This window comes from Hoplias malabaricus, chromosome 16 (assembly GCF_029633855.1).
Source record: "Hoplias malabaricus isolate fHopMal1 chromosome 16, fHopMal1.hap1, whole genome shotgun sequence".
Taxonomy (NCBI): domain Eukaryota; kingdom Metazoa; phylum Chordata; class Actinopteri; order Characiformes; family Erythrinidae; genus Hoplias; species Hoplias malabaricus.
Window position 1 is genome coordinate 9,874,551 of NC_089815.1, and position 18,034 is coordinate 9,892,584.

An 18,034-nucleotide genomic window follows, 5' to 3' on the forward strand; every position below is an offset into this window, starting at 1 on the left:
CAGAGGGACGGCCATGATTTTAGAGCCTTTTTTTGTGCTCGTGGTTGAAAATAATTAATGATGATGACAAAATATGGTTTTAGAATCGGGGCCCCTTTTATTTTCTTTTTTACAGGAATAGTTAAGGATAGTTCTCTCTTGATCTATTTAAAGAAGCTGTTGACAAGTGGAAGTGGCTGCCAGGGCCTGGCGCAACCTACAGGTGACTAACAGAGGTGTTCACTAAGTGGAATAATGAACAGTATTAGGTGTCAATTAAATCAAGCCTTCCCCAAGGTGCAGGTGCTCCACACTATACTGACACATCTCAAGAAGCCGAAGCCTCTTCACCCATGCATGCCAACAGGCGCATTTGCATATTAAAGAGCTGAAATTATTTAACCGAGGCAAAAAAAAAAGAAAAAGAAAAAAGTCTTGTGGAAATGATAGAGGTTATTAAAACTGTTGACAGGGAGGGAGGGTAATTGGCAGAAAATGAGCGACAAGCCACTGTTGTACACCATCTCTGTTTCCTGACGCTCCGTCTCACTCTCGGCTTTCTTTCCCTCTCTCTCTATTTCGTTCTTTCTTCCTCTCTTTCTTCCTCTTATTCTTACTTTCCCTCTCTCTCTCACTCTTTCTTTTCTCTGCTACCCGTGTCTCCGTATTAGTGTTTAGCATTGTGCGGCGGCGCCCGGGTGTGTAACCTATTACGTTTAGATTGCTCCCTTGCAATTAGTGCCCTTTTTGTCCTCCCTTCAATAACGACATGATTATGGAGACTTCAGGAGCGTTCGCCGATGCCGCCGCAGCCAACAGCTGTTGTCTGTAGGACTGCCGACGAGAGTGACAAAACATGTTTCCTTATGGCGTTTCACTTTCCTGTCTGCCTCTTGTAATTATTATGCTCTTATTTTGTGTGATGATGGAGTCTTGTTTTAGTGGCTCTGTGATTAAGACATTCAGAAGATTCCCCCCCTGCGCCTCCAGGTTTTTCTCTTTTTTTGTTAGTCTGTGTTTCTAGTTTGTTTTCATGAGGCGATGAGGAAGGCGAGAAGAGAAAGCAGGCTCTTTAGAGTTTGATTTACTACTGTATCTTCTATTGTTTAACCAAAAGAAAAAAAGCACGCACACATCACCGAGCAGTCGCGAGTCTGGACTTCGGAATGGAAGGAACGCCTGGAATAACTTGTTTTCCTCGATAAATGGAACACAACTCTCAATATTCTCTTGACCTTGGCTGCTTGACTACATCTCTTTCTTTTGCAAACCTTTTTTATTTTCTCTTAGATTATTAGAATTGTTGCATTCAAGAGTGCTTAGAGGATAATTATTAACCTAACTGACACATTCGTTAGGAGTGTGCCCTCCAACCTAGGCCGTCTTCAAGTGGAGCCGTAATACTTCTGACTCTGCTGCTTGCGCCTTTCTCTTTCTCCCTTTCACTTTTATTTTTTTCCCGGGCTGAATGAAAAAGGTTCCTTGCTCATGCTCTTCCCATTATTAGTGAGGCTATTTAGAAAAGCCTGACTCTGTGGGTAAAGAAATTACTTATACGGTCAGTGTCAGTTGACCATTGATTTGGTAATTGCATGTTTCTCTTGAGACGATGGCTGCTGATATAGTGTCCAGAATTACAGAGGGAGACCAGGTTCTTTAGTCTAAGAGCTGTATGGCCAGGGGTTTCAGTGAGGAACCTCAGAGCATGGAAATGTCCATCTTGCCTGAGGAACTGTGGGTAAAACTCTAGAGCTCTGGACAATGATCGGTTTAAGAAAGTTTGGCCACAGATAGAGGACAAAGGCTAATTATGAATGAATGTGCGGGAGGGATAAAAACAAAAGTCTCACTCTCTCTCCCTCTAATTCTGTCTCTCTCTCTCTCTCTCTCTCTCTCTCTCTCTCTCTCTCTCTCTCTCTCGTTCTCTCTCTCTATCTATCTTGGAGAGCAAGGATTGATGAGAAGGAAGAGCAGTTTCCTGTGGTGGGGATTACGATGGCCATGTGAGGCCTGGGGGCGCTGGCAGATGTGTTGGCACTGCGCCATGGGGTACGACTCATAGGGACACAGGCTCTCACGCTCGCACACACACACACACACACACAAACACACTTGACAGTCGAAGGCCACATTTTCAGGGCCGTGACACAGCCACAACATCTTTCATGTAACAGAGAGGAGTTTAAAAGTTAAATACAGTTAAACAGATCATGCAGAAAGTCAAGGACCACCTTTCATCGAAGTGATATTCCTGAGGAAATTAAATATACAATAATCCTTTGCTTAAGGAAATAAGAATAATATGTGAAAATATTGAACTTTCCAACACTGAGATCAAGAAAATACAGAGCCCAGAGAAATTGGCCACTTGAAATAAGCAGAAAAGTGAACATGCAAAGTATTAAAAAATAAAATTGGGCTGTTGAAACTCCCATGAAGTTATCTTTCTTTACTCACAGTTTAAAAATAAAATATGAATAAATTCATAAATAATTGATTTGTTTTAAAGTTAAAGGCTTTTTCTGAGACTATATCAATATCACTATCATACAGCAGTGTACCATATTGTAGATCATACAGTGAAAACTTCACCGTTCAGTCCGTCTCTTCAAGGTGAATGTTGGAATGGCTGTTTTTCTACTTTGCATTAAAAAAAATGGCTGAAGTTTGGCAGCAGAGGGTGAAATTGTCATCACTTACATGGGTTAGACTGCTCCGCTGTTGTGGCTTGTGTTAAACATGCCATTTTGGCTGTGCGTTCCAACAGGTGTTGAGATCTCTGTTTACACCAAACACGATCTCCTAAAATGTTGCTTTGTTGAGATTTACGAGTACCATTACTCTTTCTTTTTATGTATTTAAGGCCCTGTTTGCAATCTACTTTCACTATCTTTGCTCTAGGTGTTTTTTTTTTTTTTAGGAGACCTGCTCTTGTTGTTCTACCATTGTAAAGATGAGAGGGTATCTGCAGCAACAGGCTTAAGCAGAGATTGGTTTGCAGATAGCGGTTAGAGCCACACAGGAGCGATGCGGATTATTTGCCTAGGTGTTGCAAATACGCTGTGCGGCGGTTTTGGCTTGTGGCTCCTCGACTGCAGTGCTCCAGTGGGATTATGGAGTCGCTACTTTGAGAGTTCAACAATGGGAGCAGCGACTATAATAGCATTTTGAAAGCTTTGGCTTTATCAGGGCAAAAAATGGATTGTAGCATGCTTGCTGTACTTGGCCCCTGCTGCGTTTGGGGAAAGAGAGAAGGGCGTTCTGCCCTGTAATCCTCTTGTTTTGAGAGGCACTCTCCAGTCTCTCCAGAGTGCAGCGTGGGTGCTGCGAGAGCTACACAGACGCCAGGGGCATTTATTCACACATGCTCGGCCAGACTGGCTCTAGGGCGCTGGCATTACTGAGGCTACGAGCACAGGACTTTCTCCCTCTTTCTTTTTTTGTTTTTTAGAGTCCTTGCCCAGAGTTTTGCCCCCCCCCCCGTCCCATGTGTGGCTCCACATCAGCGGGGTGCTTGACAAGCTCTCCTCCCCAGCGCCCTGGCCATATCTGAGCTAGGCCTTGCTGTAGGAAGCTACTCCAGGTCCTCCGGGGCCAAAATGGGCAATGTTCAACCGCCTGTTGTTGTGTGTGTGTGTGGGGGGGGGGCAACTTGGGAAATGTAAATAGGAGACTGATAAGGCCTATTGTTTTCATTCCAAAGTCACCCAGGCTGCATTGGTCTCCTCCTCTCTTGAGCCACGCTGCGCTTTATCTCCGAGGAGGAGGGAAGGGGACACGGTGAGATTTCAGTGGGCCCTCACAGGGAAACAACAATAAAACCTATGGCCTTTTTCTCTCTTTATCTCCTCGCTCCATCCTTCCGAACACGACTCCTTTCACATTTCTGCAGTAGTTTCTTCCATCTCCAAATGTCAAAGGCCTCCTTACTATTCGCGCTTTGACATGTGAATGTAATTGTGTTTAAGGAAAAATGAAACTGCTGAACGTCTCATTAGAACGAGCAAAGTGTCAAGAGATGAATGATTTCTGTCAAGGTCCTGTTTGTTTTTTGAAAACGAATGATCTATGTTGTTTCCTTAGTCATATTGCATTTGTAATATGTTAATGTGACAGTAAATGTTGCCCAGACATTAAGCAGTGTTTCTGTTGGCTCTGGCAGTGATGGAATCTAACTTGGGAAGTTGAACAATTCTTTTTTTTTCCCCCTTTATATTATTAATCTGAATTCCTCACAAGTGTTCTAGACTTTATAAGGGTGATTTGAAAGAAGCCAGACGGCCCTCTGGTGGACCACATGTTTTCCGTAAGGATCCCTGTGTGTTACGGTTAAAACAGCACAGTGTCAGTTAATAGTGAAATGCCATTCCTTTTCAGTAAGTTCCTTAATATCGCATACGCATACAATACTGAAATGTGTGTTGACCGTAGAATAGTCCTCGGAATAAAAAACAATGATATCAGAATATATTTACATTAAAACACAAACAATCAATTGTGGTTTGAAGTGTGAGAATGTGCCAAATTTATAATTGTATTAAATTAAATCAAGTGCTGCTAATGCAAGTTAATAAATCCTGCAGTGGCTGGATTACAGCTAGATATCAGTATTAAATAAGGGCTTTTTTCCTGAAAATGTACAATATCAAACTCTCTCTCTCTCTCTCTCTCTCTCTCTCTCTCTCTCTCTCGTGTGTGTGTGTAAGAGAGAGAGAGAGAGAGTGTCTGGACATTCCTCACCTCTTTCAGGTAAAAAAAACAAAACAAAAAACAACAAAAAAACAGCAGAGGGCAGTTCTGGCGCATTCCAGATGTAGTGTGTGTGTGTGTGTGTGTGGAGGAGGGCAGGGAGCGGCCACTCTCAAGGGAGGCAGAGTGGAGCAGAATGGGAGCTGGCACCGCATTATCTCCAACAGTTGGTGCATTCCTTAATGATCAAGTGCTGGAGCAGCATCTGTGCAGTGTGTGTGTGTGTGTGTGTGTGTGTGTGTGGAGGAGGGGTAGAATATGGTAAAATCTTCCATAAAGCTTTTGACCCTCTCAGGACAGTCCACCACAACCGTAAAAGGAAGTGCCATTTTTTTCTTCTGAGGGGAAAGAATGCATGTTGTTGTTTTTTTTTGGGTGTGTGTGTCTGTGTGTGTGTGTGGGTTTGTGTGTATGTTTGAATGTGTGTTTCAGGCTGTGTATTGATGGGGGTTGTGTCTGACAGAGGAAGCACTTTCGCTCAAGGGTGAGGGCCCTTCTGGAAGAGAAACAGAATCACAGACCCCTGAGCTGTGTGATCCTGCTGCCAGGACACACACACACACACACACACACACACACAAACATACAAACTTCACTCTCAAGTGGGGCTAAAGAGACAAACTGTGAGTTTCTTATTGGAAAAGTCAGTAAAGTAGAAGTAATGTAAGAATGACCGTAAAAGAGAGGTGTCCTGTTGACCGGCTTGTAATGGACGATGTGGGGAATCCAACACAATGATGTTTCTTCCTCTTCATCTCTCAGCACGATCATACTGCAGAGGCCACTTTTCACTCCTTTCTTACACTTTCTATGTGATGTACATATTTTTACAGCTTTAAAAATGATAGTACTTTACGATCTTAAGGGAATATTTGAAAATGAAAGTATTGTGAATCCAAGGGTGATGTAAAACTTTTGTGCTCAACAAAAAAACAAAAATCAAGTCATTTTAAATCCCTTTTTTAATTTCCTTTCTTCTTAATTGTTTTTACACAATAAACTGCAGCAAAGAGTCATTTCGTTCATATTCGGGTAGCGTTTGGATCCTTTTCTTCCTTTGTTCACAATCAATAAAAGACACATAATGCTAGTCACTTTTGAATGAAACTGAGCGAAATGACCATGACGTGAAATTTTACTCCTGTCACCCTGCGTCTATGAGCGTGATGATCCGTTTCAGCAGGAATGTCATGTGGCCTGGAGTACCTCATGATATGACTACAATACCCAGAAACACAAAGGATCAGTAAGGGAGCCTCCAAAGGCGATCCCAGTGCTTTTTGCGCTCATGAATCGCGGGCTTTTGTTGAACAGTAAACTGGGCACAAATGAGGCATTGTGAGAGTCACCACAGCTCCCCCTCACCCCCCAGTGTCGGAGGGCCAGCGGCAAGAAATATCTGCTCCAGACCTCTGTCCTCTGGCCTCTTCCACACAGAACAAATACTATTCTTCTTCCCCATGATGTCATCTGCGTGACACTCGGGAGGGTCTTTTCTTGTGGCTTATGTGGAGATCGGGGACTCTTGACAAGTGTGGATGCGTTTTGGACAGAAGTTCTAGATACTTGGGAAAAGTTGGCCTTCTATGATCCTCCTTTCAAATGAGTTTCTCAGATTTGAGATATACCAAAAAATAAAATAATAAAAGATATATTGCAGGTTGCAACATCTGCTACTTTTAGTGCACGGGTTTTCAAAACAATAACATGGCATATCCTTTGCACAGGCCTCAATTTATGTCTTTAATTTAATTTGACCAGGTGTTAACACTGTATGCAGGTCAAACGTTCTCTGTAGTTCAAAGACACCGTACATTTATTGTGCTCAGACATTTAGGAAGAATTAGATCCTCAAACCTGGGAAGAAAAATGTATTAGGAACAGCAAACTATCCACAATTACACAGATTTGGGAGAGATAATAAGAAGCAAGAATTAAGGCCAATTTAAACTGTGTTCGACACAGAGACTAATTCGTAGACTACGCCATAACCCTACGCTGTTGTGAGCGTTCATACTTCTGCGTTGGAGTCTGCGTCTCTCTGCAATTACATCGCCACACCACTAGGGAAGCTCAAACATCTTCCTCTACACTTTGTAGTACACAATGTGCTGGTGTGAAGAAGAGGAGTTCATGTTTCTGTACTTCAGTTCTGCATAAACAATGTCCATCCAACTTCTGACCAATCACAGTCGTTGTGGTTTCCGTCGACACGATGCGTAGTTACAGTTCTGGAGAGGTGCATCTTTGGCTACGCTGTAGATGCAGAAGTATAATTTGGGCTTTAGATGTTTGTAGTAAATCAAAATGTTTTTCTGTAGTTTCCTGTATTTTCAAATTATAAAAGGAAGTAATTTGCTGATTAAGTTCGATTTTTTGCTTGGCTTTTCTTACTTTCTTACTTTAACTGGAGTCTTTATTTGACTTGGCTTTTCTACGATTCAACACACCTTTGATAAGTCTAACTTTTGGTCACAATGCTTTGTTATGGGTGCATGTGTAATTGTCATACATGTGAACGTTTGGTGAGACTGTGTGATGGGAAGAGAGAGAGAGAGAGAGAGAGAGAGAGAGAGAGTGTGTGTGTGTGTGTGTGTGTGTGTGTGTGTGATGGGAACAGCCTGACCCGGGCTGCAAGGCTCTGGCTGGTGAGCAGTGTGTTCTTTATCAACGACCCCGGACCACGGCTCGACGGATTCCAGCCATTCCTTCCCCTGATTCATTGTCTGACGGACAAATGTTAATTGTTTTCATCATTGCTGGCCCCATCCACCACCTCCTCTACCTTCCCCTTTAATGTCTCTTTGGAGAGCCTGGACCTTATCGGCATTATCCCCAGCCTGGAGTGACCTCCAGAGATCCAGCAGCCACGGCCCTCATTAAATCCAGACGAGAGCTCCATCCTGTGTGTGTGTGTGTGTGTTTGTGTGTGTATCTGTGTATGTGTTTACTTGTTTGTTCTGAGGTCCTGTTTTTATTTGTGGGCATTGTGAGTGTAACCTTTCATAAGTTAAGCTTACGTAAGCCAAGGTATTGAACATACAAGTATATTCATGTCTCTTCTACTTGTAATAAAAAAGAAACACTGAGCTCGCCCATCGATCTTCTCTTCTGCTTATTCATTTGTGCTGGAGTTACAGAGAGAGAGAGAGAGAGAGAGAGAGAGATTCACCTTGGTGCTGAGAAAAGATCTATATCAAGCTTTTTATTAGGCCATTATAGTATATTGAGCATTATGTTAGGACGCTTAATTCAATTACCAACCCTGCTGCGTTTGTTCTATAGGAAATTCCGATACACACGTTCTGACCTTTAGGAACGCTTCTCTGATGTAGTTTCAATGTACCACTGCACCACACTCCCTCATTGTAGCTGTTAGACCTAGCAAGCTGCACAGAATGCTGCATACTGCCACACTTTATTCTATAGCACTGTTGATTCTTGTTCTGTTTCTTTTGTATTGCTGCTTTTCATATCCAGCTACCTCTAGCATTTCCTTCTTTGCAAGTTTAATTTTTTCCCTCTCAGTAAGCCTGCTTTACTTTTCAGTAAGTGAACATCCATTCAATAGTTTTTCCTCTCTCTTGATCAGCAAACACAAACAGTTGTTCTTCAAGGTTTTATGGCTCAGCCTCCGAATAACAGCATTGGATTTAACGTCCATTTTAAAAGGAGCTCCTGATGCAGTGCAAGCCACTTGAGCTTGTGTTTCTTGATTTCATTAGTGTGTAATAATGAAAGATAATTCTGCATCCTAGTGCTTATGTAGTTCATTGAAGATATAATGCTTCTTTTTGAAGATATTATTCATTCATTCATATTATTCATATTATATATATTCATATTATTCGTTCATTATCTGTAACTGCTTATCTAGTTCAGGGTGGGTCCAGAGCCTACCCGGAATCATTGGGCGCAAGGCAGGAACACACATTTGTGTGGGGGGGGGAGTCCTTCACAGGGTGACACACACACACACACACACACATTTACTCACACACTCACACCTATGGAGACTTTTTGAGTCACCAACCCAGCGACCAACATGTGTTTTTGGACCGTGGGAAGGAACCGGAGCACCCGGAGGAAACCCACTCAAACACAGGGAGAACACACCAAACCCCTCACAGAGCAGCCCGGAGCAGGACTTGAACTCACAACCTCCAGGTCCCTGGAGCTGTGTGACTGCGACACTACCTGCTGTAGTGTATATATATAATTTTCCTATTACATAAAAAATGCTGCTGTAAGATTTCTCATTTTTTGCTATTCATTTTGCACACTCTTCCACACATTCATTGCTCCACACTTTCTACAGTGTAAATAATGGACTCGCTGTGAATAATGGACCTCTCTTTGTTTTTACTGCATCACTGTTATTGTGTTGTCATTTGGTGCCAAACTCATATAATGTCTGCTCTCTTTCAGAATCCTCCTGTATGGAAAAACTCCTTTCTAAAGACTGGAAAGAGAAGATGGAGAGACTGAACACAAGCGAGCTTTTGGGAGAAATAAAAGGTGCGTGCTTTTGTGTGTGCATGCGTTTGGAATGGAAGAAAAATGTGTTTCCAGTGAGAAAGTCTCAGTTTTTGTCTGAAATGATTAAAGAGGCAGCCCCTTCTACTGGCACATGGCACTAAATGTAGTCGGGTCTAACTGCTATGTTCCTTTTTAAAGTCTTAATGTCAGCTACTTTTTATTCAGGGCTGTAATAAGCATTTGTGTAAATGCATTATGGGTGTTGTATTTTTTCACTCGTTCTCATATTCAGACACAGCTTTAGAGTAAAGTGGGCTTGAAATAATCAGAAGAAAGGACACTGTACTTACCTTTTCTCTTTTTTTTAAACATCATACATTTTTATTTATTTTTTTTTCCTGGACGCAGGTCTTAGCACTGACTGTTACAGGCGTGTGTTTATGTAGCAGTAGCAGGCGCAGTACCAGCCCTGTGATAACAGCAGAGTTTTCTCCAGCGCTGGCTCCACTCTCCTCCCTCCCTACTCACTATCTCCCATTGCGTTCTCTCTCACTCTGATGCTTGTTTTGCCGCCAACACCTTTTACTCACCCGCACCCTTATACCACCACCTCTGGCCATTTGTCACACATTCACATCACATGCCTCTGCCACTTCAATCATGTTTTAATAACATTTTTAATAAAGTCTGTTTCATATATTCTTGTTTTTTTTTTTTCCTCACATGAAGGAGATATAGGTGTCAAATAGATCCACTTAGTTACAGCATGGTAAGGCATCAATACGTAATGCCAGTTTTAATCAAGTGGGTATTTAGGTCCAGTAAATAGCAGGAATCTGATAGGAGAGCCAATACATTTTATGGAAGAGTTTTATTGTTTTTTTTGTTCGTCCAGCTTAGTGGTTCCCCTGTAGCTCAAATGTTATACAGAATTATAAATAACATTCGTCCTTGGTGTATCGGATTAGATTTACTCTTTGTCCTATAAGGGGAAGAGAGAGTTGGAAAAAAAACAGTCATACATTCTAATAAGTTTATTCATTGGCAATAACCTTAATGAACTCTGCTCATGTAAATCACATCGCAGAAGATTCATTGTACCTGCCCCCGTTATGTGCCACTGTAGATCAAAGTGCAGTGGAGAAAATGGTGGGGGGATGATTTAGCCTTTTGAAAGCAGATATTTTTAAATTACAGGGCATTTTTACATTTGATAAATGGGCGAAGGGTGAGGTCACGCTTCGGAGGTAGGAGCAGGTAGAGAAGGTGTCGACAATGCTTCCTCCTCAGTGGCCTCCAGTCTGCTCTTCCCCACCGAGCCTCAAGCCGACACCAGGGGAAAAAACAGACAGAACTACTTTTCATATCATACCGGCAGCCTAAGGTTTCTAATTAGCGTGCCATTTCATATGACTGTAGACATTTCAAAGGCCTGCTTTGTGCTCCCCCTTACAAAATGTCTCTCTGGCGCGTTTGAAGTCGGCCGATGTAAGTATGGGCAATTAAAAAGGAAGCTCAGGGTTGGAGACACACAAGGTCTGGTTAATTAAAACACAAACAAAGGCACCAAGCTGGAAAAGAGAAAAACACACACACACACACACATCGACCATCACACAGATACACGCGCATGCACCGTATGATTAAGATCTAAAGTGCAATGATAAATCAGAGACCACGTTAATTGTCGGGTTAAAAAATCAATACAAAGGCCATGCACGCCTGTAGGTTCACATGAATGGGAGCGAGTGGCAGATAAAGGATGACATGAGGATGAAAAGCCGTGGCTGCCTGACTGGCCTTGCTATTTCTCCTACTGACTGTACGTATTGGGCCCTCTGCCAATGGAACTGCGCATTCTGCACGCAGCTTATTGTTCATCCGATTGTCTTTGCGTCAGAAAAGAAAAAAAAAAGAACTCGCTTTTGATGCTTTAAAGAGAAATGAGCGACACATGAATTTTTCTCTTGCCTTTAGAAAGACAGTTCCACGTTTAGAGAGAGCTGTTAAGCTCAAGCTCTGTGGAGATGTGGCTTAATTGCTTCCCATGTGGTGATATTTATATATATTTTTATCACCTGCTGAGGCACAAGGATGATACTTCCTGTTGCTTCCATGTGAGATAATGTCTTATTGGTGAAAGGCGGTTCAAGAAACACTTCCGGAACAAAGAAACAATGCCTCGGGTTGATTAAGAGAGAGGACCTGTAGAAAAGCTAGTCATGCTGTATACACTTAAACCCAGAGCAAGTCTGCGCTCGCTCTCAGTGTGTTCTCTCAAACAAGTAAGCAAAATTTTGACAGCAGCTTGATTTTCGGTGTTTACATCTGGTCCCATTGAAAGGTTCAGAAGTTATACACACGGCATGTGTTTAATGAGGCTGTGTTTCTTCTCAGTTGTCATGATTCCCAAGGCTTATTGAAATTTAACATTATAGTTCAGAAGAAGGTCCAGATTGGGGATAATATCTAACTGTAATTCCTCTGACCAGATTTGCAGTTGCTGTATGAAATTGCTCTAGCATTTATTTATTCATTTAAATGAGAAAAACAGCACATAAAGGTATTTTGACTGTGAATTGTGACAAACTACCAATTAATGAGATTTATATTCTGAGATTTCCACAATTAAAACTTGTTAAAACAACAATGAATAATGTAGGTCATTATTTTAAAAAAAAATTAAAATTGTGATTTCCAAATATAAAAATATATAAATATGTTTCAGCCTTTAGCGGTTCTGCCTCTAAAGTTGCTTTTCTAGTGTTACATCTAGAGTTTAGGGATAGGGATAGAACAAAGGCGCAAAAAGAGCAGGCCAAGGATCGCTTTCCCGCGGGCCGCTGCCTGAGCGACGTGTTTGTTTTCATACCTGAGCTTTGCTGTCAGTCAAGAGGAACGGTGAGGAGTGCAGTCGAGATCTGCTGAACAAAACCACAGAGCAGAGAGTCAGGCTGTCTGGAGAGAGGCCAAGCCACAGCGCAGCCCAACACGGCCTGTCGGCACACTCTGAGAGCAGCACGGAGGAGGGGATGAGGGGTACTGTCCTGTACACTACTGTATCATGTAGATGCTGTCTTTACCCAGATGATCAAAATATCGTTGTCAGTAAGAGTCTAATTGAATTTACATAAAAGGGTAGCAACTGGGCTGCTGGTCAGTAAAGCTTAGCTTTGGTCAGTAAAGTATAAATCAGATCATGTAGTAAAGATTATAATTTTTAATTAGATTCTTCATTTCTCAGCATAATTATCCTTCCACTTTCTCAGCTCTGAAGAACAAAACAGAAAGGACTTTGTGGAAATTCCCATTCCCATCTTCAGAAAAATATAAAACCTAAAAATGCAATGTAACCTCAGATCTGTAATTTGTTAACTCATGTTATTTAACACAGTTTTCAAAGACAAACGAAATTCTGTTTTTTGCAAGACCATGAAGCCGCACTGTTGTAAGAGTTCCTGAGAAAACATGTCGTCTTGACCGCAGCATCTTTTTTAGCATTTTATTTTACATACTTATAGTGTAAATGTATACAAACGTTTCATTTTTATTGTGTACCAACATTTGTTTCACAGTATAAATTGGTTTATATTCATCGAACACAGTCAAGTTAGACATTGAAAACACTGGGAATAATTTCTTTGCATTATTTGTCCATTATACTTTTCTGGAAATGGGTTTAATATTTAACAAAAACGTTATGAAAGTGAGATCTCTGTTATAATCTCTTTCACGTCGTCAGATCTAAGCTCCTGACTTTCTTGAGCACACTGTGTTTTATAAAGAATCCGTATTTACATGAAATACTTCTGTGGCTTTAACACAGAATGCATTCATGCTCTGAAAGATTTCAAGAAAATGCTTTAGAATGGGCTTCTGTGATTAGACACAGTTGAAGTAGTGATGCTCCTCACACGATGCAAGAAGTGGGGCGTTTCGCAAATTTCCTCATCGATTTTCAAACTACATTTGCACAACAGCGGAGGGATCTCCACAGACACTCTGTGGCTGGTAGATAAGTAGAAGCTTTTTAAGGGGTAGAGTAAGGGTAGGGAGAGAGGGAGAACACACTGCAGCGGAATCCGATTTGGATTTTGCTCGTACCTGGCTGCTCAGGTCTGGACAGAGGGCACACTGTGAGCAAACAGAGCCAGGATTGTTCAGGCGGCTGGATTTGCTTGAAAACATGATTATTAAATGTACCGTTGGTCTTTATTCCTGTGGACCTTAATAAAGTATCTGTGAACACATTTGATCCTTATTAGATAATTGTTATTATCAGATTTTCATCATCAATTATAATTCTGATTGATTTATATAGGCAAGAGTAATATATATATATATATATACAGAAAAAGAGAGAGAGAGAGAAGCAACCACCTCCACCCACCCATCAGCCACTCTGAAATATTCCTCCATTTCCCCAATTCAGAAGTGCCACGCTTTGCATTTTTCTCCCCTCTAATGCCTCAATAGGCAAACTGTTTGCCCTTATGTACTCAAGTGAAATATGAGCTACAGTAAATTATTATTCTTTGGGCCACATTTGTGAGATGAATGCCGAGCGAGCTGTGCTCCATTGCTCTCCTAATGAATTGAGGAATTTAGCTTGTGGCGTTGGGACAGCAGAAAGGCACACCTTGTTTTCTGCCTCTGCTGCTCCTCTCACATGGTGTTACTGAAAGCTCTGGCAAACAGGAGTGTGGTGAGGGGGAGACAGCCTCAGTGGCAGCCGTACACACCCACCCACCCACACACACACATAAACACACACACACACACACACAGTGTGTTTCCATGCATTGTGGGGACATTATGTTACCTTTTCTGGTTTGACTTATCATAACTTAACCTAAGAACATGTCTTCATTTTAAAATGTAATGTGACCAGCTTGTGGTCAGCGCAACGAAGACAAGTCGCTAAAATTAGGGCTGAAACAGATTTTGGTCTTTATGACATGAGTGAAGCCTGGCATGTGCGCGGGCACACACACACACACACACATTTTTTTGGTAAGAGGAAAATCACTCCAGTGGACACTGGACCACAGCACACATGCTTAAGTGTTCTTACTAGGCAAATATTTTCATTTATTAAGCACATTCAAAATGCCACGTGCTCGTTCCATATACAGTGTCTGCCCGGTCTCTTATTTCTCTGAGGTGGTGAAACTCAATAGCTTAATCATCCGCACATTAGAAGCGTATCTTTGTACGAGTCGATCCCTGAACAAATGTTCGTTTTAACCCAATGTGTTCCCATGCAAAGTGCTAAAGTTACACTCGTGTAGTGGCGGTTGAACTCTGGCAGGGCCAAAGCAGAGTACTTTAGGGCATATCATGCTGGATTTCCGGCTACAGCAGTACTGGCATGGCCTCCAGATTCTGCTCATGCTGAAGGGCCAGAGGCATGAAAGAGATCCTGTTCAAGAATAACTTCTTGCCAACTTTTGGACATTGATATTCTTTTCAGATATATTGTCACTTTCGCATGAAACCACCCACCTGCCACCAACCACCCCCCAACCCCCCCAACCCCCACTCAAATTATTTTTAGAAAACAGCTGCACTTTACACTGCTTAATGTTTTCATGAGGAATTAACCAACAGAAATGCTTCAAAGTGAAAGAATGAAAGAAGGTTTCAGATAGTAACTATTAAATTAGTAGAAAATTTCTACATCTATTTCTAATCGGGTGACTGATTCTTCCAATCCCTGTCCAGAAGGTTTTACAAGACAAGCAAGGCCTTGAATACTGGCCAGTGGTGCTTGTTGTCTCCAGCCAGGGCCTCTTACTTTCTCTCTGATAAAAGAAGGAAGGGGTCAAGGCATTCCCATAAGAGTCGGTTTAGCGATTTTAAAAGTTGCCCACGTGCTCTGTTCAAGGCCTCTCCATCCAGACTGTGTCTGACTACCAGCCATGGCATTGACAAAAATGGATTTATCTCATCAGTGGGGTTCAGAAACATTCTAAGTCAGCGATAGTGGGTATTGAGGAGGTCAGAGTGGGAGGTTATTAAAGCTGTGTTCTGAGAGGTAGATGGGCTCCAGCATCGGCATAATTACCTTTGTGTGTGTGCTGCTGTCAGTCGGTCATCAGCAGCTATTGTGTGTCGGAAACATAAAGTCGCCTTTAGTTAAAAAGCAGCTTTGTTGACTTTTGGTTTCGGTTAGGGGATGTCAGTGTGGGTTTAATGCTTCAATCTGTAGTGCTCACAAAAGCCTAATGTAATGTGGTGTTAATTATTCTCACTCACAACAGTTTCTAGACGCTCACACGACACCAAATTTAGTGTTGTAATAATTTTTGGCAAATAATTGCTGAGCCCAGAGCATTATTTTTGGGAAGAACTGTATTTTACACTTTGTCTAGACTCTAGACTGTTCCTTTCTTGACTCTAAAGATATAGTTGACCCCAACATTTTGATACAGGGAATATGTTAATGGGATTCATGTTATTAATGTTATTAAATGTAATAATGTGAAGAAAAAAAAAACAAGATTTAAGGAAAAGTACATGTGCAGTACCATTTCTGTGGATATTTTTTAAGTGCATGTCTCATAGTATTCCAGCCCTTCTCACACTCCAACTCACAAACACGTACACAAGGACACTCATACACTTAGCCAACCATGCTAGCACACAGCCTCATTAACATTGGCAAACACAGCTAATTGCGCTTAAGTGCTCAGCCTACACTGTCTTGTTGTGGCTAGTTAAAAATAAACAAACAAATATAAATAAATAAATGAAATAATTAAATAATTAATAATAAAACAGACAGAAATGTCAAGCATGGACAAAGCCGTTAAATGTTGGTGTGGTCCTGAAAGGTTTTTCTGAAATGATGACTTGAGTGGGCCATATGCCGGCATGTGCTAGCACGTCCTTGCTTGCGCTTGTTAATGAAGTTTTATTGGCAGGATTAGCAGGGTTTATATCATTGCGTGGGGGCATGCAGCCAGGTAAAACAGCTGTTGCTCGTATTGTCTCAATTCAGGGGCGAAGGAAGCACTTTTAGTGCCATATCACTCAAAACGGCAATGACTATTCAACAGCCTGAGTGTGCGCGTGTGTTTCTAAGTGCTCACTGACAGGGGTAATACATAACTTTTTTCCCCTCAGACTTTTTTTTTTCTCTTTAGACTTTTAAAGCCCTATCCAATTTTGATAACTGTTTAGGTTTCAGATTTCAGTGAGCAGTTTTCCTTGGCTGTCTTTTGGCACTGATTTGCCATTTCAAAGTAACATGTTTACAAAGTAACATGTTTTTTTGTTTTATCTTTTATTAAGTTGGGTATAAAAATGATTATTTTTTTAATAATACTTTTTAACATATTTATTTATTTTGTTTTTGCTTGTGGAATAGAGCTACCTTTTTAATAGTATGATCAAGAGAACTTTCCCTATGTATCCGTATGTAAGCATGCAAGAGTGTGTGCATTTTGCCGGGATGAAAACCATTAGTATGTTTTGCGTAGCAGGGCTTGTTACACCTTTTTTCTCATGTGGCTCTGAGCCTCCAGCCATGTCAGGCATGCCAGCTATGTGCAGTCTGTTTCCAGACCCGGCCCCGGCACAATTGCCGCTTTTACAGGCCTCCTAATTTACTTAGGACGGGCTCGCAGCATATGGGAGCATCCACAATAGCCAACTGATGGAGAGACAAAGAAATTCCAGTGTTTGGACATTTAAGGGGGGAAAAAAAGTCATTCACATTTAGTCATAATGGCTCAGCTGTCCTAACCAAAGGCTGGAAAAAGAATAGGGAGCCTTGTGATTCTTCTCCTTCTTCGCCCCTTTTCTCTCTCTTCTTTTTTTTTCTTCTCTCCCCTTATTCTTTCTTTCTTGCTGTGTGCCTGAAGCTTTTATCTCTCTCATTCACTCGGGACCCTTCAAAGTTACAAGCTGCCTTCTCTTTCCCTGCTGGAGGACTTGGAACTCAAATTAGGGTCTGCTTGATTAGAAGGGTGCAGGAGGGGTTCTTGGGGTGCTGGGTTTGGAAGAATGGATGTTGGACAGAACAAATCGCACCCCTACAAAGTGTCTTTTATCCTTTGGGCCCCCTCCTGCACCCCCACCCTCCCCACCCCACCCTTTCACTTATTCACTCTCTGTGGTCCTGGTTGTTTCTGGTCTCTGTCATTCATTGCATGGAGACGTCTCTTACTCTGGGCCGGGACACTGAAGGCAGAAGGCAGGGATGAAGTATTAGGTAACCATCCCAGCCAAGCATGCCGGGCCTTTTTTCTTCACAGGAGGATGAGGATAGGGACAAAAGTCACAGCATCTGAAGAAATCCCCACAGTAACTTCAGTAGTTATAGAACCTCCTGAAACGAGTGTTATATGATATAAATATGAATGACTTTGAATATTAACTCTTAGAGCGTCAGAAGCTCTTTACTTGCACTGATATTTTACACTGACCTTTTTTATATACTTTGATCAATCGCAAGTTTAATAAAAAAAAACAAATGTACGCAGGAATAATGTGCGAGGATCTGAGTGACTTTGACAAGATTGGGCCAGATTGTGATGGTCATATTTTGGTCAGAGCTTGAGGGTTGTTCAGGGGTGCCCAAGGCTCAATGATGCATGAGAGGAGTAAAGGCTAGTCTGTCTAGTCTGATCCCACAAAAGAACCACTGTAGCACACAATGCTTAGTTGGAGTGGGGTTGTTAGCCTACCCTCCACCAAAAGGTACATAGTGCAGTTTCAGTAGTGCTGAGTTGAAGTAGCAAAAACAGAGGCTTTATTCTCACTATTGCAGGTCAGTGTAACATCTGAGCTGTAATTCTAGGGTAAAAATAAGGGCAACATA

The 18,034-nt window shown here is 41.8% G+C and overlaps 1 protein-coding gene across 1 annotated transcript in view; it reads left to right on the top strand.

Moving 5' to 3' along the window:
- The window catches only part of sox6 (SRY-box transcription factor 6), a 150,574-nt gene that overhangs the window by 71,097 nt on the left and 61,443 nt on the right, over positions 1-18,034 (top strand). The window contains exon 7 of the mRNA XM_066647123.1: positions 9,157-9,246. Within this exon, the coding sequence (XP_066503220.1) occupies positions 9,157-9,246 (90 nt within the window). The remainder of the gene's footprint in view (positions 1-9,156; positions 9,247-18,034) is intronic.